Below are 13,590 nucleotides of genomic sequence, written 5' to 3' on the forward strand. Positions count from 1 at the left end.
AGAGGACAGTCAGCGACACTGATCCACGGTGCAGCTCTGATCACGTTTAAACAAATGTTTAGAAAAATAATCAAAATGATTCAATTTGAACTTTATTGAAATGTAGGAGCTTCGGTCTGATCACACAAATGTTTTTTGGTTTTCATTAACAAAACTGGTGATAACAGGAAGTGACTGTAGTTTAACGTCACGTCGTTAATGTCACGCGGCTGCCATCGGGACGCAGCGGGATCGCTTTTGAACCTGCTGATAGGCACCGAGTCGGCATGACGACAGCCTCTGTCAAGTGTTTAAAAAAACAAATACAAACCATGAGTTTTGGGCGTTGTTTGCTGCCCCCCTGTGGTCAACCAGTGTCATTTCTTCTCCTTTGAAGCCGTTCAACACGTTTCTGGGGATCATGCATGTGTTTTGTGTTGAGGAGCGTGCACGTGTGAGGAAGAGTCGAAGGCCTTCGTCCTCTGAAAAGTGATTTCATGTAAATTATGTTTGGAAATGATGATGGGCTCTGTGATCTTTATACTGGAAGAAAAGCTGAATGTGATTTTTCTTTTTTTAATGAATCTGAATAAAAAAAAAAAGAAATGTTGGTTTCTGTCAGTGATGCATATTATTAGGAACACCTGGGTCTGAGCAGGGGTCAAATCCCGCTCCGGGTCATTCTGTGGGGATTAAGTCATCAAGCAAGAAATTGTCTCAAACATTCATCTCTCTTCACCTTTTCATCATTTATCAGTTTTCTTTGACCAGGTCGTTAAAGTGGATCTATTTTGTTTCTATTCTTGGACTGTACCAGACCAGCTTTGCATGATTCAAAATAATCCTTCTGTATATCATACCTGGCCTCACTGCTGCTGAAATAGGCTGGTTTAGCTCCTCCCACTTTAAGACAGCATTCTGATTGGCTGCTTCTTGAAAAACAGGGCACCACCTCTCTGTGACATCATCCAGATTCAAGAGTAGAAAAAAACTGAGACTGTTTAGAGCAGCTGAGCTTTAACATGAAGGACACAACGCAGGAACAGGAAATACACGACAGGAAGTGAGCAGAAGCAGGTCCACTTTAACTCGGGGTCACCCTCGATGGTCCCGCCGACGTGTCGACCGTGTTTCAGAGCGTCTCCGGCGTCGGATGAGGCTCTCGGCTTTTTGATGTGCCGTCGTTTAAAAAAACGCTCCAGCTGCTTTCTGCGCTGTTCTCCTGCTGCACATCTGTAATTCAAACCACACAGCAGCGCCCAAATGACTGAGGCAGTTTGATCCGTTTTCATCTTTTTCCTGTCAGGTGATGGCGTCTGTCTCCGCCCACCACAAAACCTCAGCACGACCTTTTATCGAGAACGTTAAACTTTATTGAAACAGCTGCGAGAACAGCAACGCTGAAAGTTTGAAGGAGCGTTTGGACCCGTCAGATTCACCGGTTCTGTTTTTATTGAACTTGTTCCCCCCCACACACGCATAATGAAGGGGCCAGATAAAGTCACATGATCAGTGTTTGGACCTGTCAGGTAACGGATTGTGTTCGACATGATTTCACCTGTGACCTCTTTAAAAGACTGTACATGGAGGATGGAGGTGGTGACGCTGGGGACCAAGGTTGCGGCACGTTTCTTCTTTCTGACTCTCAGGTAATGTCAGAATCTACCTCTGCAGGTGAGACTGAACAAAGAGGCGTCACAGCTTTGGAGAGCTTCTTGTTTGACTAACGACCCCTCGTTACCGTGTTCCTACAGTCTGTCTCGCTTTTCAATAAACGTTTTGTAGAATTTGCAGCGCTGCTGGTTTCTGTTCTTTGATTCCTGTTTGTTCCTCATGTTGATCAGGTCGTTGTTTTCATAACGGCACAAATGATACAGGAGCTGATGGTTTGGCTAGAGGCCGGATCTTAAAGAATTGCTGAGACGCATTTTTGGAAAAGTTACAAAAGCTTTATTGCGATCAGAGGTGCAGGAACCAAAAACTAAAGTTTCACATCATGTAACAGAACAAAGGTCTGTTTCCCTCGGGTGTAGGAATTTAGCCAAATGCAGGGGTGAGGAAGTACCGAAGGAGCGGGAGGCGAACGCAGCGGGAATGTTTGTTTGGAGGACGCGTCGTCAACTCGGGAACATCTAACAGGAGCTGCAGGTGGAGGAACGGAGCAAGCTATGCTGTAACGCTGCGTTTCCTTCCGTCAGCCCTTTTAAAATGAATTCACAGCGACAGCGTGCACACAGAGCCAATCCATCGAGCTCCGCCCACCCGAGAGGGACTTCAGTTCTTTTCCAGGTGCGTCGGTGCTTTTGGGTACCGGGCAGTGGTGAAGCGAAGCGAGACGGCGCCGGAGTGCGAGACGCCTCCAACGCGCCGCGCTGCTCTTTTCGCACTGAGATGAATCAGAGGGAGGGAGAGGACGGGTGGGGGTCAGGGGTGGAGCCTGTGCGGGGTTATGATCCCTGAGCCTCCAGCTCTGACGCAGGTGTGTTGTCGGGCTCCTCGTCATTGTAGATGTTCTCTGCCTGCAAGAAAGGAAGGAACCGTTAGAAGCAGCGCTGCAGTTCCTACCTCAACACGGGCGGCGTGAGAGATCGGCAGGAATCTGATGAACATCAGACGAACAGTCCTCTTTCCCCCCCGATGTTAAAAACATTGCACTCTGACATTGTTGAAACTGGCCTGACACAATGATGGACCTTCTTCTACCTTCATAATTCATATTTACATGCATATTAACATTTTGAGGCTCTCGCTGCAATCCAGCGGTTTCTCCAACTGTCCACAGCTGTGCAAACGCTCTCGGGTTTGAAGGGTTGTTTCTCCAGACTGGATATTTCAGCTCCACAGGTAAAGGTGGGATTTGTGCTGCTCATGCACCAACCAGAGCATCCTGACGGGTAATATCTGCACCTCATACGTGAACAGCACCAAGCAGGACAGATGAGCTCGCCGAAGAGTGGTGCGCTCTTCCGAACGCATCATTGGCTCAGAGCTCCCTCGCCTGCAGTCTATAGACTCTGTGCGCCTTAGCATTTGCTACTATTCACTCCTTGTTCAACAAAGTAGCCAACTTTATTTTTTACAATTATTATAGATGTTTTAAGGCTGTAAAAACCCCTCACTGTACACTTTGTACACGTTTCTCAGGAAGGCATGAACATTTTCACTTTTCTCTCTTCTTTAAACTCTCAAAGTTCAAACCTTTGTAGAAAAATAAGTCCAGTATTATAGAATGAAACCACAGATCAAACCCTGTTTTCAGGTCCAGAACACGGAGTAGAGCCGCTGCCAGAGAATTCAACATTTATGAATCAGAAGTCCAACTAGGGATGGGTACCGGTATCCGGTCCCATGATGTCACCGGTTCTGACATAAACGGTAGTAACCAGACAGAAAAACAGCGCACATTTCGGTGCTTTATTTCGGTGCTTTTTTTTCCTGAGCTGTGATACACTTCTAGCCAATCATTTTACGTTTCCGATGATAGTAGGCGGGGCCAGGTACGTCCGTTCTTTTAGAGCAGAGCTACAGATTAAAAATGCCCAAGGCGAAGCGGTCAAAGTCTGGCTGTACTTCACAGCAAAAGATGCAAACTCAGCAGCCTGCAACAAGTGCTTTAAGCTGATACTGTGATACTGTGCAAAGGAGGTAACACCTCGAATCTGATGAAACACCTGGCGACGCATAGCATTTTTTTTTAAAAGCCCAGAAATGCGCTGTATTTGATAGCTTACTGCGAGACCTCACACCGAGCACATCTACTGCGGGTGGGTTGCCTGTTATGCAACATCCCCCAAAAACATGAAGAGGAGAGCCCTGGCCCCTAGCCCTGCCAGTGTATCAGAAATGATGAGGATGATGATGCAGCAGCAGCCGTTCTTCTCTGCGTGAGTAGCTTAATGTTGTTCGTGTGTAATTTACGTTGAGTAGGCTAACCACGTTATTACATTAATGCATGTAAGGTGAACTAGCAAACACAGACGTAGTTACATGCGGCTGTCCTCTTGTTTGATGGCAGATGCTCCCTTCACCCTGGCCAAAAAGGCTAAAATGATCAAAGAAAAAGTGGGAAACAGTTAAACATGAGAGGTTTTTGGACAAAGTTTGTGTTTTTTCCATTGTTTAAGCACTGCTTCCAGCCAAGAGTGATACCATATATGCCCCATAGCTGCAGAAAAGGCTAACATTGTTATATTTTTACAAAAAACAGCTGAACATGAGAGGTTTTTGGACCAATTTTGTGTTCTCCATTCTTTAAGCACCGGCACCGTTTCAAAAGTACCGATTTGGCACCGGTATCGGATAAAACCTAAACGATACCCATCCCTAAGTCCAACTTTTTGTGCGATGGTTAGTGTCTTTAGAGTCACACTGTACTGTATAGGAGAGATGGCACGGAGGAGATCGACAATGCGCTGTATACAAAAAAAGGCAATGAAAAAAGAAATGAGTGAAACAGCACAGCTGCGTTATAGTGAGGGACCGCTGTAATTTTGAAGGTACGTCACAACATACCCTTTGTAAATACTAATGCATAGAAACCCTGATCAGCAACCATTCATTTATTTTTTTCTGTGGTTTTTTTTCACGGTTTGTTGACATGCTGTGTAGGTGTGGACTGATATCGACACAACGGGGGAAACATCTGGCTTTCACTGTTGTTCACCTGTAGATTGAACATTTGCCTGTTTAAATCATAAGAACTGTCACTATGCAGAGATGTGCTTCTGCTGCAGTGATGCAGTTCTGCTTGTGTTGAGTGACGTAAACAACCAACCGATCTAAACTCTTCAAACGTCAAAACTGATCATTTGATTTTTTATGACACAGTAATGGTGAGCGTTCCCATCTTCTGCTCTTTGTAACTTAACGCGATCTTTGTGTTTTTGTGTTTTGGACATGGTTTGGGAGTCCATCTTCGCAGTAGCAATTGACCGCAAAATAAAGTTACTGGAAATGCACAACTTTACATCCGGTCTTAAAACAGGAAGTTAGTATTTTCTTGTGCACAGGGTCTATTTACACCAAGTGGTGCAGCACCAAAGCCGGGAAGATGCTGAAAGACGCCTCCCACCCCACCAATGGACTCTCACTGTTGAGGTCAGAGAAGCGCTTCCGCTCCAATAAGGCCAACACAGAGAGAAAGAGGAGGAGCTTCCTCCAGGCTACTCGGGCAATGAACCAGGTGTAGGACTGGAGACTCTGCATATCTCATATCACCGTCTGCTGATTTGCACCTTTTTATTTTGGATTTTTAACTTTCATTTTATACTTGATTTGTAATTTTAGTTTTATTCATGTATCTGGTCTGTCGTACTGTATGCGACAAATACAATCTGAATTTGGATCAGGGCTCGTACGGCCGCCTCAGAGCGGTCCACTGCTGTGTTGTTAGCCATTCCTGTGTCTTTGTCCTGTTGGAGGACCCACAAGCTGCGACTGAGGCAAAGCTTTGTGACGCTGCACAGCTCAGCCCAGAATGCACAGTAGCTACAGCGCTGTGACCACGGAGCTGATGAGCCGATCGAGGCCTTGAACTAGGGCTGGGCGATATATCAAAAATTTATCGTTACCGAAATTTATGACTCTCATCGATGTCATTTTGCCCATGTCGGTAAATTCGGTATTTAAAAAAAAAGAAAAGGCATGTGCAGGTTGGCGATGTTCATGTCCCTTTAAGACGCTGTGCTACGTTACAGACTTGACGGGGTGGAGTTACATGACTCTACTACCTGTAACAAGACGAGACACGGGTGAACAAATGGAGGACGATTTAAATGTTGAAGCAGCAGCGACGGAGGTAGAGCTGGTGGAGGAGGAAGAGGAGACGCTTGTTAACAAAAAAAATGTTCAAGCCCTGCTTAATTTTAACTATCAGTGTTCTATTGAAGTTTTTTGCAAACAGCACTATTTAATGTTTTTGTTTAACAGTTTATAGTTTTCACTAGTCACATGGCAGTGCTTAGTATTTATTATAGTTTTTTCTGTGTTCAATTGACATTTGTGTTTGTGACATTATTTGTTTACAAGTTATACAAGTTATAGTACCTCAAGGCCTTAGCAGAGATAGGCCTTTGTCCATGATGGCATTACATTTGCACAATCATTGTTTACTTTGTGAATAGCCAATGTGAAACATATTTATTATTAAACTATTTTGTTTACAAGGGATACACATTTTTTAGAGAGCATGGTTACATATTGTATCCTACACTTTTTATTTTGTTCAGTTAATAAATCTTAACCACTAAAAGTACTTACTACTATTGTCTTCATTTATTTTCAGTGACATTTTACAGTCCTTTAAAGTGGTAATAATATAATTGCAATGAATAGGTCTAGGGGGAATAATATTATCAAAATAACTGGAGGAACTATGCTGCCTGCCACAGCCCCATCGAATGAAAACCCCCCTCCAAAAAAAACGTTTGTTTTTTTTGGCACTTGGGGTGGTTATCGTCCATTTATCGTTATCGAGGTTAACTGCTCAATTTATCGTGATATTGATTTTGGGCCATATCGCCCAGCCCTACCTTGAACGCTACAACCGGGACGGCTCCAGTAAGACAACATTCCCAGTGTCTCTGTTAGTTTTCAGCACGGATCCTGCATCACACTCAGCCTCCCTCCAAAACCTCGCAAACCATCACCGCACCCCGAGTAGGTTTAAATAAATCAATCTTTGTTTGGAGGATCAGACAGCCGACGTTCTGATGTTCTTGAAATCAAAACGACCGTTGGCGTGCTCGTGACACCGTTTCTGAAACATCTCCGAACGAGCTTCCAGATGTTTTGGTCTTTGGCACGAGTGAAACGATATTCTGTTTTCCTGAAGTCGGCTTTCACAAGTCGAAATGACATTTCCATGTCAGAACTCCGAGCTGCTGCTGTCGCATCACCCACCACTTCATCTGATCTGTTACCGTCACACACTGTGTGTCTGTGTGTGTCTGTGTGCGTCTGTGTGCGTGCGCGCTCACCATCTGCCACACTTGCATGATGTTGTCCTCAGACACCGAGCAGATGATCCAGGGCTCGTTGGGGTTCCAGGAGAAGTCTGAGATCTTTGCCGTGTGGCCGCCGTGGATGAACTGATGGAGATCAGCAATGACAGGTTAGAGAGGCGGGGCTTTGTTCTGACAGGAAAATGATGCACCTGCTGATCACACCTGAAGCACTCGAACACTCTCTGCTTACGTCACAGTATCTGAGTAAGCGCACTTGTCTCATCGAAAGGTCAAAATGAACTAAAACATGTTTGTTTTTTAGGTCAGCCATGATCATGTGATCAGAATAAAGACATGCGAGTGTCACCTAAAGACGTGACGCTGACATCATCACCTACCAGGAGCTCTGGCGGGCCGTCTTCAGCGTCCTCTGCAGACTGCTCCTCCCCAATTTTGCTAAAACGACACAAATCGATATCAGTATTTTTAATAAAAATACATTAGTGTCATTGTCTCAAGCCCCGCCCTGATCTGAAGCTCCGCCTGACAGCGAGGCATTACCTGAGATCCCAGACATTGAGACGCCGGTCGGTGCCGCTGGATGCCAGGATCGTCTCGTTGTGAGGAGACCATTGTACCTAATAAAAAGGACAGGAAGGCCTCGCCATCATTTTTCCGATCACGTGTGAGTCACCGACGAAGCCTCACAAACACTTTCAGGTCTCACCTGGAAAATTTCATCTTTGTGTGACTCAAAGGAGTGAAGCTTCAGTTTGAGGTTTCTCAGATCCCACAATGCAACAGTCTGACAGGAAGAAAAGCACACACACCTCAACATATACGAGTAATAGAAAAAACTTTATTCTTACGATGACAGGAGCAGGTGGGTGTGTCCTCTACCTTATCGGCAGAGCCGGTGGCCAGGATGAACTCGCTGTAGGGATTGAAGCTCAGACAGTTGACCTCGGCGGTGTGAGCGTCCACCGAGTGGCTCGCTTTGGACGTGTTGTTAGAGCGCGTGTCCCATCTGAGGATGGTTGGAGGCGGGTCAGAGCCAGCAGGTTTGATCGCACAGTTAGAAACAACCACCACCTTTAACGATCACTTACATCATCAGCTTCTGGTCGTCGGCGACGGAGCCAAAAAGTGACTCGTGGAGGAGATGCCAGGAGACGTCCTCCACGACCGCCGTGTGGCCCGTGAAGATGGTCTTTGCGTCCAAGATCTTCCCTTCTTTTGGACCGCCCCCGATGTCCCACAGGCAGATGGTCTGAGAGGAAGAGGAGGCGGGGCATGTGGAAGTTTTATGAGCAAACAAACATGAAATATTTAATTGTTCCGTAACTGCGTTTGTCTTCAGATGATAAAAGCAAAGACGATCGTTCTTATTCCTCTGAATGACTACATGTAGAGTTTAGTGTCAACTGTGACCATCAGGGGGAAAATCCACTCGTTAACGGGACTGAGCAGCAATAACGAGACGACTTCTGTACGTCACCGCGTGACCGGGACGAAATGTTTGGCTCACCGGAAGAAGCACCTGCTACTTTCGCTCTGGAATTTTTTTCCTTGGAAAATTGATGAAAGACAGAAATATTTTTGATCTTATCAACTTTTTAAAATTAAAAGGGCCTTTATTCTGAAAGTCCCAAAAGTCTTGACAGCATCCAATAAGAAACTGGAAGCTTTTATTTTGAAAAGCTGGCCTTTTATAAAAGAATTTTAGGTATTTTAGTTTGAAATCTGACATTGAGCATCCTGGTAATGTCCTGCTGTCGGCCTGTGTGACTTCTAAACCCTTAAACTTGACCCTCACAGGGACCCTTCTTCAGTTCGTGTACTGAAGCTAAACGATGATGTCACGTACGTGGTCGTCGGAGGCGCTGAGCAGGTTGCCGCTGAGGTTTGGATTCCAGGAAAGGCCATATCCTTCTTTCTGGTGACCTTTCAGTCTTAGGTCAGGATTACACTCCCCGCTGGGATCTGAAACGCACACACACATGCCTCGTCATGATGCGTGAGGGCGTTTGATTTTAGCATGTAGCGAGCAGCCGGGCGGCGACCTCACCTGGCTTGGACGGGTGTTTAGTGTAGTCGAAGACCAGCACGTCGGAGGTGGGAGTCTTGGTGGCAATGATGCAGGGGTTCTGGGGCATGTAGCGCGCTCGGTTCACTTCGCCTTCGTGGTTGATCTTTATCTCGATCTCGATCTTCCCGCTGACGGAACCGAAGCCGCCGAACTCTGAAAGATCAACAACACTCAGATGGAGAGGAACAGGTGACGGCGGCATGACCGCCGTGTCCTGACCTACTGTACCCGAAAGCTGCTCAGCGGCACGCTAAAACACTAATGCTACCTGTGGGAGTGGCGCACCTTCAGCACACCTGAACAAAGCATCAACGTACCTGCTGGGAGACACAACAACACAGTGTGAGTGCACAGATCTGCTAAACCCCTCCCTTTCAGACAGGAAGTAACTGTAACCAGCACATAAACATGCCCTTCCTTACCTCCTTTCTCGCTGTCGTAGTGCGACGCGTCAAACTGGGCGTCGTCGTTTGGAACCTGGACACTCGCGATAACGAGGTGGTTCTGCTCGTCTGACGTGTGTGTCCCTAAAACTAGCCTGTGGACCGCGTAGTCCTTTCCCTCCGGCCTGTGGAGAGCGCCGAGTTGAACCGTCACCATAACTAGCCAATAAAGCAGCAGCTTCGCACACACCTGAGCAGCCTTCTTTTACCTGTTGACATCCGGGAGCCACTGCACCGTCAGGCTGGGCCACTCCAGCGCATGCGTCATCACCAGGTCGTACAGGAAGGGCGTGTTCTTCTTCCAGATCTTGTACTCCTCGTTGATGACCCGCTCCTCCACCGCATCGTCGTACACTTCAGAGAGACCACAAGGTGAGACACAGGTACACGCGTCTCATCCTGACTGTATGTGAGCTGCAGACATCTGCTCCTGTTCTGCAAGTCTTTGACCACATTTTTACAACTGCCTTAAAAAGACATTAATAAGAGAAACTCTTTAAAAAGAAATAACGGTATGTATAGAAAAGATGAAGATGTTTTGGTCCAATCAGATCGTCCAACACACGAAACACAGTACGTTTACACAAATCAGCTGTTAAATCTCACATTAGAATTATCGTCACTCCCACTGTGCTTTAGATTTTTCTTATATGTATTTTACTGTATTCAGTAATCATCTGTACACTGTATAGTATTGTTCTTATTAATGTTTCAAACACTTCTTTAATTCACCTTTTCTTCGTGTCCCTTCTGCTGATGTGAAAAGTGAATTTCCCCAGTGTGGGATGAAATAAAGTCTGTGTCTATGTCATGATGCCATCCTGCTGATGTTTTGGAGTTTTCCCCTTTTTCTGCGGAATTTCCCGCAGAAAAGGGGAATTCAATTCAACTTTATTTATATAGCGCCAAATCACAACAGCAGTCGCCTCAAGGCGCTTTATATTGTACAGTAGATCGTACAATAATAGATACAGAGAAAAAGCCAACAATCATATGACCCCCTATGAGCAAGCACTTTGGTGACAATATAACGGTGCATCGCTCCCGAGTGTTACTGCCCAGTGATGGATCAGCCTGCTGTGAGGAGGAGAGACCTGTGAAGGTTTCTACCATCACCTGATCACCTGTGACCACGAGCTGCAGGCAGCAACTGAAACAACACCATCGAGAATGCAAACAACAGAAATGAGCTTCCTCTGAACGGCGTCCCAGCTTTAGAGATGTGGTGAGGTGTTTCGTGATCTGGGAGAAGAGCCGGCAGGACTGGGACACGCTCTGAGGAACTGATGCTTTCACTGACCGCTGTCGGCTCAAAGTAAGGAGGCTTTACACCAGCTGACCGAAACTCTGCTGCCCGACTCGTCACTGGGACCAAGAGGAGAGGTATGAAGCTCCGACCTGCACGGCTAACACCTTTGGAGACTTTGATACCTGAAATCTTTGAGCTCAAACATCTCCAGGCTTCAGTCAGCCTGTGGATTACTGTTTACTTTTACTGTATTTTAAATTCTGATTTAATAAGCAGTTTCCATTTTTTACCTCAGTTATTTTATTATTATTTACTCATTACAGTAGTCAAATTACTGTATATTTTACTCTATTTTTATTATGCATCTGCCTCGTTTCTTAACACATTAGTTTTTACTGAATTAGTTTCTAAATGTAGTCTTAATCTGCTCAAACTATTTAAACGTTGAAAGTGTTGCTTTTGTGCTCTTTTTAAGTTATTATAAATCGCTTATTACTGCATAATGATTTTACTCTGATTTATTGTCGGCTCTGACCGGACTGAAAGGTGCTGACAATAAAATCTGATTGATTGATTATCTGATTAATAATCACGTGATGCCGCCTTCACAGCACTTTCATGTATGAAACGTTACCGGGGAAGCAGAGTGGACCTGGACTGGAGCAGTTTGGGGTTCAGTCAAAGTGCCTTGCTCAAGGAGTCCTGACCAGCCTCACGTGCAGGAAACAGACTCCAGCTGTGTGCGTGCTGACTAACAAGAGGAGCTGCTGTTCGTGGTGAGGCAACAGCTCATTAACGTCAAACCGGGTCAGTTTGGAGATCTGACGTCATACCGAACTCAAAGACTGGGCGTTCAAACGCGCTCGTGTTTAAAAACGGAGGCTTTAAACCCGGGAAAGCTCGCGCTGACAGCTCTGATATTAGCATGTGATGCTAACATGAGACCCTAACAGAGTTTGCGCGCACAAAGCGGCGCGCTCGGAAAACAGGCCAAAGCAGTTTTTCGGCGCCGAGCAGCGGCCGTTAAACGTACCCTCTTTATCGGCCATCGTCCAAACTCTGCCCGCGACTCGGAGCCGGACGGCAGAGAATCCAGGAAGGCGGGAGTTCTGTTAAAACTGCTGCTCGGGGGAGCCGCTGCTAAACCCAGAGTCCTTCCCTCTCAGCGCCGGATTACGGAGGAGCGCTGCGCATGCGTGAGCGCGCGCATACTACAGGGGATCAGCGCTGTGCACAGACTGCGCAGACAGGGCATGCGCATCGAAAACAAAGAGAACACAGAAACAGCGGAGTACCAGGACCACGGTGATGGGCACAGGACCAAAGGCAACAGTACAGTGGGCGGTGTCACGTGGGGGCGGGGTCGAATATCAAATTTACACTTTACAAGATTTACAAGAAACTGGCAAATTCATTAGAAAAAAACCCCAGTATTTTTTAAGAGGAAGGAACAGAAAATGTACAAGGAAAAATGTACTTTTTTATTTTCTTAATGTGGCCTACAAAACAGACAGTGAGCAGTTTGCCTCTGACTGGAGGTCTTATAATGTCTCACAGTATAAGTACTCAGCATCTCGCCTAAAATCAACCAAATTTTGCTCCAAAAGGTGAACCGTTATTAGATATTCAGATAATAAAGGTCTCGTTTAAGTAAACCTGAATACAGGCTGAGATCACACCTGTGGCTGCTTTTCATGTTCTTTAATCCAACAGATGAAGGATGAAAAAGCAGCAGTAAGATGCTGTGATGTTCATCGGGAAAAGGTTTTATAATCCAGAGGAAGAAGCAGCTGAGCTCTCTGCAGCTCTGATGAATGTGACAATATAAAGAGTTAAACTTCACAGAGAAGCAGCTCTGAGGTGTGACTGATGCACATTTAACACACCTGTGAACAAACTACAGCAGACTTACAGATCCTGCTATTAAAAGATCATTCCATACACACAAAAATGAATTTAAAAAAGCCGGTTTAAACAGAGCTTAAATATTTTTATTTTCTTTTAATTTGTGTAATTTTAGGATTATAATTTTGATTGGATGTCTCATTTTGATTGGCTGAAACCAAAAAACTAAACTGAAGCAAGTAAACGTACACTGGAACCAAAGGGAAAAAAGAAAAGACTGAAATCAAAGGCAGAAGTGTGAGACCTCAGTAACACAGACAGCCAAGGAGGTCAGAAAGGTGCTTTTATTTTGGTGAGTGTGAACAGGAAACAGACGGGCTCTGCATTCCAATGAGTTTATTTTGTAAAAGTTTTGTCCATAAACAGCAAAAACAGTTTACAGTAAATTACAAACCTTTAAAATGCAAAACATGTTCCAAATACGAGCATTAACAAAGATCGGAAAGAAACACCGACAGAGGAAGAGACGAGTTCGCGCAGAGAGGATGTCTCGACCCGCCGTGGGAAAATAAACAGTCTATATCTGATGACAACAGGAGTGGGAGCAAAGCAAAGGCAACGGGAGTTAAAAGACCGAGCGGTCAGGCGTCGTCTTTGATTCGGTCGAAGGAGGATTTGGCAACTTCAAAATAAAAGATGACACCGCCCGTCTCCTCTGAGGGTGGACGCGGTCCAGGTCACCTTCGGGAATACAGACAAGCCAACGGAAACAGAGGCGTCCGTTTCCTTCAGGTTCACTCGCTAACAGCAACATGACGCTGACCTCTGAGCATCCACCAGGTCATCTGCAGAGTTACCTCAGTCTCTGTGAGTTAACCCAGGAGGTCATCATCATCATCATCATCTAATGTGTTTTGAAAAAAAGCAAAAACAAGAAAAAGTTTTTGATGTCAGAATGATTCATTTTAGTCTCCTGATTGGCAGAGACAAAAACACTCCCATATTTTTATAAGCAGGGTCAAAGTCCCGACGCCAACCGGC

At 45.5% G+C, this 13,590-nt stretch overlaps 1 protein-coding gene across 2 annotated transcripts; it reads right to left on the bottom strand.

The window, feature by feature from the left end:
* Positions 1 to 1,906: 1,906 nt before the first annotated feature.
* LOC146678054 (histone-binding protein RBBP7) lies at positions 1,907 to 11,896 on the bottom strand. Of its 2 annotated transcripts, none has more exons than XM_085385527.1 (12): positions 11,738 to 11,896; positions 9,665 to 9,809; positions 9,435 to 9,580; positions 8,992 to 9,165; positions 8,791 to 8,906; positions 8,033 to 8,193; positions 7,824 to 7,950; positions 7,651 to 7,728; positions 7,485 to 7,561; positions 7,322 to 7,379; positions 6,957 to 7,067; positions 1,907 to 2,498 (listed from the first exon to the last, which is right to left on the bottom strand). In XM_085385527.1, exons 1-12 carry the CDS (start codon positions 11,751 to 11,753, stop codon positions 2,427 to 2,429), a joined length of 1,281 nt encoding a protein of 426 aa, XP_085241653.1. In that variant the 5' UTR covers positions 11,754 to 11,896; the 3' UTR covers positions 1,907 to 2,426. The 2 variants fall into 2 exon arrangements, with proteins under 2 accessions (XP_085241653.1, XP_085240907.1); XM_085384781.1 differs by having other exon boundaries at positions 8,992 to 9,168.
* Positions 11,897 to 13,590: the final 1,694 nt, after the last annotated feature.

The sequence above is a fragment of the Rhamphochromis longiceps genome, linkage group LG1, assembly GCF_057381845.1.
Source record: "Rhamphochromis longiceps isolate RC_006_pf linkage group LG1, R_longiceps_female_GT1.1, whole genome shotgun sequence".
Lineage (NCBI taxonomy): Eukaryota > Metazoa > Chordata > Actinopteri > Cichliformes > Cichlidae > Rhamphochromis > Rhamphochromis longiceps.

Coding starts and splice junctions, on each gene's coding strand:
- LOC146678054 (XM_085384781.1), bottom strand. Junction 7,562..7,650: donor ACAAAGATGAAATTTTCCAG/GTGAGACCTGAA, acceptor CCTTTTTATTAG/GTACAATGGTCTCCTCACAA. Junction 7,380..7,484: donor CTCAATGTCTGGGATCTCAG/GTAATGCCTCGC, acceptor GTGTCGTTTTAG/CAAAATTGGGGAGGAGCAGT.